This window comes from Macrobrachium rosenbergii, chromosome 3, assembly GCF_040412425.1.
Source record: "Macrobrachium rosenbergii isolate ZJJX-2024 chromosome 3, ASM4041242v1, whole genome shotgun sequence".
Classification (NCBI taxonomy): domain Eukaryota; kingdom Metazoa; phylum Arthropoda; class Malacostraca; order Decapoda; family Palaemonidae; genus Macrobrachium; species Macrobrachium rosenbergii.
The window spans coordinates 22,085,692-22,093,697 of NC_089743.1; the positions used below are offsets into that span (position 1 = coordinate 22,085,692).

The 8,006-nt window shown below is 37.6% G+C and overlaps 1 protein-coding gene across 1 annotated transcript in view; it reads left to right on the forward strand.

Moving 5' to 3' along the window:
- LOC136853020 (calcium-activated chloride channel regulator 1-like) overlaps positions 1–8,006 on the forward strand; it is a 531,777-nt gene that overhangs the window by 277,001 nt on the left and 246,770 nt on the right. Inside the window, exon 4 of the mRNA XM_067128177.1 lies at positions 3,371–3,598. Coding sequence (XP_066984278.1) covers positions 3,371–3,598 — 228 coding nt within the window. The remainder of the gene's footprint in view (positions 1–3,370; positions 3,599–8,006) is intronic.

Sequence of the window (8,006 nt, forward strand, 5' to 3'; positions counted from 1 at the left end):
TGCCACTAAATTTCTCAGGGCGCAGATGAAGCATCATATGGTTGGGAAAAGTTTGTAAACCATAATTGCACCCAGGGGTCATTAGAAAACGATGCTTCTTGTGCATAAGGGCTGCTTTTCTTCTTTATTCCTTTCTTTCTTTCATCTTCACTGTGGTTTTATTTTTAGGATTTCTTCTGGTAAAGCTTTTTTATATTAAGCAGATTCCGAAATAAAATTATACTTGAAAGCAAGGGATTATTAAAATTGTAAACGGTAAAATGTTGATGTTGTTAGTTTTCTCCCTTTGCTTAAAATTATATAAATTGTTATTCATAATTTTTTCTGTTATTTATCGGTTCTGTTTTTAAAAGCGTTTGCAAATGAAAGAAGATCTCTTATTTCTGAATGATCGTAAAGGTCATGATTTAAAACTACAAAGTGAACGCAGTTTATAATATATGTTTGTATCTTCTTTAATATCAGAAAGTGTCCGTGGCCTCGGAGTGACGTAAATTTCCGTAAAACGAATCCCTCCAGAACGAGCACACGGATTGCTAGAAGGTCTGCCTAACTATTTTCTCATGTGGTACTTATTCTCTTTCTCTCCCTCCCTTGCTCTGTGAATAGTAACCGGCAATGTTCTGTCGTACTCAAGGTTAGTTGAGATTAACTTGACGAGTTATACACACACACACACGCACTATATATATATATATATATATATATATATATATATATATATATATATATATATATATATATATATATATATATATATATATATTATATATATAAAATATATATATATATATATATATATATATATATAAATATTTTATACTGTTAAATATATGACAGAAATATTTTCATCAAATATAAATATAAGGAGCCCATACAAACACCACATTTTGGCGTTTGTATGTTATATATATATATATATATATATATATATATATATATATATATATATATATATATATATATATATATATATATATATATATATATAATCAGAGATAAAATTCTTCCATAAATTAGAGAAGACCAAATGAAATTCTTCCAAATTAAGAAGATCTAATTCTTCCACGAATTAGAGAGAAGAATCAAATTCTTCCAAATTAGAAAGACGTAATCAAATTCTTCCACGAATTAGAGAAGACCGAATCAAATTCTTCCATGAATTAGAGAAGACCGAATCAAATTCTTCCACGAATTAGAGAAGACCGAATCAAATTCTTCCACGAATAAGAGAAGACCAAGTCAAATTCTTCCATGAATTAGAGAAGACCGAATCAAATTCTTCCAATGAATTAGAGAAGACCAACTTTACACTCAAGTAAGACAGACACACTGACAGTGAGACTTGCATAGTATTTCAGACCATGCAGGATTTCGGAGGACAGAAAAGAGAAAAAGTAGCAAAGCAAAAGTTTGAAACTAGCCATGAACTCTAAGTTGTCCTTTGCTTTGACAAAGCGGAGAGTCTGAGTATCCTAATGAGTGCCGAGGTTTTTATGAAGTCAAGTAGCTTGAAAATTCCATGGTAATTTCTCTTATATGTTCTGCTTCGTTGAGAGAGAGAGAGAGAGAGAGAGAGAGAGAGAGAGAGAGAAGCATTTATTTGAAACAGGGAACGTGATGTAAATCTTATTCTTGCCTTTGTCATTTTTTATAACCTTTCTTTCTCTGCTATGCCATTTTATTCTCAGAATATTCAAGTTTTATGGATATTCATGACAGATCGTTTCATTTCAAATCAACAGGATGTAAGGAAGGAAATAAAAAAAGATGGCGTGTATTCATACTCAGGTTTTTTAGTGTGCTTTAATTAAAGCAGAATTGACACATTCACCTACAGATAAAATAAGACTTGATGCAAAACTAATTCGTTGGCTCTCTTGGCTCTCTCTCTCTCTCTCTCTCTCTCTCTCTCTCTCTCTCTCTCTCTCTCTCTCTCTCTCTTATCGATAGTGATGATAACCGAGGTAAAATGACTCTCCGCTGTCGGAACCGGAAAGATGTTTCAAAGAGATCTTTGCAAGTCACCTCCTTCCGTCGGTGCCGTGACAACCATAAAACCATATAAACTGTGATATAAATACCAGTCTATGAAGACTTCCATTCTCCTTCAAAACAACGTCGCCCCTCGTCCAGCTGAACTCCAAAGGACAAACGTGACAGACAGACCCCATAATGACACGTGCATCGTGATGACCAGGACTCCTTTTGTCTAGGACGGTAATTTTCCTCCTTCAGGATGGCGCCATTCAGAGGCACTACCAAGATACGTATGGCCTCCGTCTCACGAGAGAGCGTTCCTCATTGGACGGTTTGGTATCGTTCTAGGCTAGCACTCTGGTGGGCCCGCGTGAGGGCCATTTCTCGTTATAATGTGAAATCCTTCGGGCCAGCCCTCTCTAGGAGATCTGTTAATCAGCTCAGTGGTCTGGTTAAACTAAGGAACTTAACTTTTAACTCACGATTGAGCTGGGGACATTATGAAGGAAACCTAGGATGACACTGTATCCTTGGAGCTCAGTACATACAAGAAAGCAACAGCCCACGCCCCCGATGAACATTTTGGAGAACGTATCCAAACCGACGGCTGCCAAGCCCCGCCGCCCCTCACGTTGTCACCTTGTCCAGTGTCCATTACCATTTCTCCAAAACCGTTGATGTCACCAGCTCGGGACAGCATTTCCACTAGTCTCCATCTCGGACTTCTGATTGGTCAACTTATATTCCATTTTTCGTAGATTTTGCATAAATACTGCTGTATTTCATTTTTCTGTTGGTTCTTTGCAGATGATACAACTATATTGTTCAGAAACCCTCAATAAATTCCAAATAATTCCAAGATACTGACTTTTTCGGTAATATGACATCTGCTCTTTCGTCCACGGCCTTGAAAATAAAAAAAAAATTATCAAGTTCCATGTTTCTATGTTTCTATATATATATATATATATATATATATATATATATATATATATATATATATATATATATATATATATATATACACATATATATATACTGTATATACTCTTGCTCTGTGGTAGTTGCGGACTCGAAGTTATTGGGTTTGTTTGTTCCTTCATACATTTTATATTCTCTTCATTTCCGGACCATTTTCAAAATACAGTTTTTTCATCACTTAGGTTAAGAAGTTTGTGTGTATGTGTGTGTGTGTGTGAGTGAGTAGAAGCAAAAATGTGATTTTATAAGCAGGTATATTGTCTGTGCACAGATATTTGTTTGAGAATGTTCATTAGGACAATGTATAAAACATAGAATAAAGTAAGTACACATGTTAATCGTTTAAATCGTTTCTGTTGCAAAGGAATAATGCTGACGACTAACCCCGGCCCTCTTTCTCTCTCCCCAGGGTTCACTGCGAGAGCCACCGGGAGTCGTCCTGTCGTTTCTCTGCCAGCGCCAGCGGCAACGACGAGGTCACTTCCTCCCTCATGTATCTCCACCATCTCCCTCACGTCACTCAGTTCTGCGACGGCTCCTCCCACGCCTCCACTTCTCCAACAAAACAGAACGCCCTTTGTTCCCGTCGCTCCGTTTGGGAAGTCATTGAGCAGCATCCGGATTTTGCTAATGGCAGGTAAGTGCCGTCAGGCAATGGCATTTTACGGGTACTCAAGGGTGTATGAAGCACGGTCTTTCTTTGCAGGGTTCTTGCCTCTTTTTGCCTTTTTCCTGATGTTGCTTTTCTTCACTGTGCTGTTTTCATATTTTATATATGTAAAGTATATATAAAAAGTATATGTATATATATACATATATATATTAATCCAAAGACCCATGGATACAACCCAGTGCCCAGTAGCGAAACCTACAAAAAATAAAAATGTGAAACCAGGGGTAACTGCGAAAGATGAGGTAGATCCATCTCTTGAAAGACAGAAAATTATAGGAATCTTGGAAAACAGATACAAATCTTAGAAGGAAAAGAGGCATTCTGTGAACCAGTTAACTGGAGGATTCCTTTTTCTACAAATAAAATGTAGGAATTGGCATCATAACTGTTAAGCGAGGAGGGACGTTGTCTCTCAGGGCACCGAAAAATTTGCCAAAATAGTAGCTACATCAAAGAGAAAGTAATGACCAAAATCAATTAATAGCAGAGGTAAGAGCAGAGCAAATGATTAAAGAAACAGCCTTGAGCAATTTTACTGGGCAGAGAACAAAGCTGTTAAAAATATGAGAGCAGTATTCCAAGCAGGAATAGTAGATACGAGAAACAGAAAGCTTGTGAGTGAGAAGGAAAAAAAACTTCGGCATCTAAACCATAAGATTATTTTTGAAGTCTTTTTAAATTCACGTTAAACCTGAAATGACTTCAACGCTCAGAATTAGTCTTAAGAATTTTTGCTTACAGTTTCCGCAGACATCATAAAAATTACTCGATAGGAGAGGAAGTATTCTGAGAAATAGGTAAAAAAAAAAACCATTAGGTACTGAACTTTGTCGACATACGAGTATAGTCCATTTATGGGATCCTCGTTCAGTGATGTGTTTGCGACGCCGAAGTTGATTAACGAAGAAAGAGCGATTCGAGATGCGATGTAAGCAACTTTCGATGGGTGGATGTGATTGAAGAAGACATATGGATGGTTGAATGTTCAGTAATAGGATGAATTGGGGGAAAAAGTAGACCGTAGAAGGTCGGTGATAATGAAGAAGAAAAGTGAATGGGACACAGCAGAATCATGAGAAACGCCAGTAGAAATATGAGTATAGCTAATATTGCACCATTAACTACAGTAGGTAGGAATCGATCATATAAAACATTAAATGAATTTGCTATCGGGAGGAGTAAAGATATAAAGACTGAGTTCGACTAATAGTCTTATGCCAGACTTTGTAGAATTCCGAAGAGATGTCAACAACAAAAGATTCCGAGGTGATGAAACATTAGTGAGACATAGAAGGTCCACGAAATTTAGAAATGCTCTTCAGAAACTACCCATTGAATTCGGACAAGATTAAAGGAACCACATCGAGATTTATAGAGGAAAATGAAAAGGAAGTTGATGGTTGTGTTTCAAGTGACAACCGTCATTTTCCATATGGGTTGAACTTGGAAAACTGCAGTGACATTAAAAAAGAAAAAATGACGGAAAAAATTATCCCAGGAAACGCCACAATTCACAGGGAAGGAAGTTGGTGTAACATCTGCAGCAGTAGAGAACTAAATTACGAAGAGAGAAGATCGATGTTGAATTAAAATCTCAGAGTTTTGGATCTGGGGATATTTTCTTTACAATTTGGAGTCATGTCGCTTCCTTTTGAGCTTGAATAGTTCAGGATATTTAGAAAACTTGTAAGTCAATAGCTAACTCTCTAAACTATGCTTTTATATGCACTGTAAATTTGCAGTTTATCCATCAAGAAATCTTAAAATCTATGCTTCCTAGAATATACCAACAGTTAAAAGCGGTATGAGTTAGCAACAACACCTCATGAAATAAACTGTCCGTGTTTTTTACCATATCACTGAATGCATTTTGTGGATTTATTTTAGTGATTTCTTATTCTAAACTATTTATTTTTGCTACGCCGACTTGCAAATCCTGAATGTGTACAAGTACTCTCGGTTTCACACACCTCTAGGATACTGAACTCAAAAAAACACTGGCGTAAGCCGGTGAATTAGCATTGTTTGTAAACGCTCTCTCTCTCTCTCTCTCTCTCTCTCTCTCTCTCTCTCTCTCTCTCTCTCTCTCTCTCTGCAAAGGTTGTTCCTTGCCTTGTAAAACTCAGGCTCACAATTACTCTCTGGATAAAATGGAAGAAATCTAGTTAACTCCCGTGGAGTTGGGAAAAAGAAAACGAACGATAAAAAAGGAGCAAATAGTCTGGAGCGCATTAAAGAACGGACTAGTGAAAAAACATTATCAGAGAACAATAGAACTCGGGTCGTGTTCGCTGGAAAGAAACCTGGGAGATTAGCGATGTGAGTCGAGTAAGGCCTGTGCAAGGAATCGTTTGCGTAGCAGTGATATTGATGATAAAAATGAGAATGGATTGCAGATTTTAAACCACATCTTTTTTTTTTTTAACTCGGCTTGTCCTGATAATATGGTATGTAGTGGAATTGTGAGTGTAATCGGTTCGGGAATAATGCGAGATATAATGTTCATTTTGCTGTGTGCTCTATTTATCTTTGGTTTCATGTTCTTTTCTCATTAAAATAAATGAGTGGGTTCGTATCAAGCGAAGAAAATGGATAGAATCCCAAGCTTGAAAAAAAGACAAACTTTAAAATTCTTCTGTATCGGTTTTCAAAAACCAGAAAGCAATTGGTCTTTCCAAGATATTTGCGAAATGTCGCAAATTACAAAGTTGTTCTCTCACTACTCTGTATCATTTACAGAAAAGAATTCGATTGAAATTGAAGTCTCTCTTTGGTCTTTGAAACAGTTCAAGCTGTAAATTAACGCTTCTTGATTTTGGATGACTTTGAATTGACATTTGCATAAAATGGCATTTGTGATCAGATATTCAAGGTAAGAACCGCAAATGGAAGAAGGATAGGCTAGCATAGCATCGGTGCTTGAATAAAGGAGCGCTTGGGAGGAAGGGAAGTGGAGGCTGGAAAGTGGTCCGGTTCACAGTGGAAGGGAGAAAGACGTGGCCGACCAATGACATATCGAAGATTCATGATTTTTACTTTGCTATGCTTAACCACCTTGAGTGCGATTTCCGTTCACGTGGTAGTGTCTGGCCTGCAAAAACTGAATTTGGTGTTTTGGGTACGTTCTTAAACAATAGCCTTTTGGGCAAGCGCGGAACTTACTTTAGAATGGCTATTTTCGAATTCTGAGTTAACTTTTACGGTTCTGCACGCTGATACTCAATTGGCTGCCGACTTGATGAACAGCGCCTTTACCCACCTAGAGGTACTGTATGTTGAAAAAGCTTGCGTGTGCACATCCACTAGTGGTAAAAAGTTAAGTATACCTTAGTTTTACCAGACCACTGAGCTGATTAACAGCTCTCCTCGAGAGGGCTGGCCCGAAGGATTAGACTTATTTTACGTGGCTAAGAACCAATTGGTTACCTAGCAACGGGACCTACAGCTTATGGTGGAATCCGAACCACATTATAGCCAGAAATGAATTTTTATCACCAGAAATAAGTTCCTCTAATTCTTCATTAGCCGGTCGGAGACTAACTCGGGCTTAGCGAGTGCTAGCCGACAACTCTACCGACTCTCCCAACGACGAACTGCCACTAGTGGTAACTTAAAACAGCATCTAGAGATACTTGGGTTGCAGTTTGAGATACTTAATGATTTTAAAAAAATCACCTAATGGTGATTGATATTCAACACCAACTGATACCCCAACTTTACCTGATAGTGACGAGACAGTTCGTGCCCTACAGAATGCTCTGAAAGTGCCTGGGTACATTGATGATTGTAAAGTAACTGCATTCACTTAAACAAAACTGGTTAGCTTCTCGGTGTATTTCTTACTGTTGCAGAAGGAGCAATAGACGAACGGTGAACCCTCCTGGGAAAGTGATGCGTGACTCCCAGGAAAGGTCACCGACTGAATTTTGAAAAGCGTTGAAGAAAAAGAAAGAGCCTGGGTGAATTTCAGTAATGTTGGAATGCCTGGTGAGATTAGCTGAAAAGGCGTCGTCCACAAGTTTACTTAAGATAAAAACTGAATGGGAGGAAAAAGAGACCAGACGATTGTGAAAAGAGTTGCGCATTTATAACATGTAGCCTGTTAAATGCTGGAGAGATAGGCTGACTCAGTGCCAGAATGTCTCGCCGTAAAGAACATGGAACTTCAGGGAATTTGGAAGCAGATTGAGATGCTTGTGTTCGTGTAAAGGAAGATGTTGAAGCTAAACTTGACCGGCTAGAATAAATTGGTGATATGTTAGGAGATATTTCTCTTCAACATTCTAAAATCTAAGAACTGGTCAAGCGAAGAAAAACAAAAAATCGCGATTGTAAAGGATTATGTATGTAGATGATTTTGTGATTTGTATAT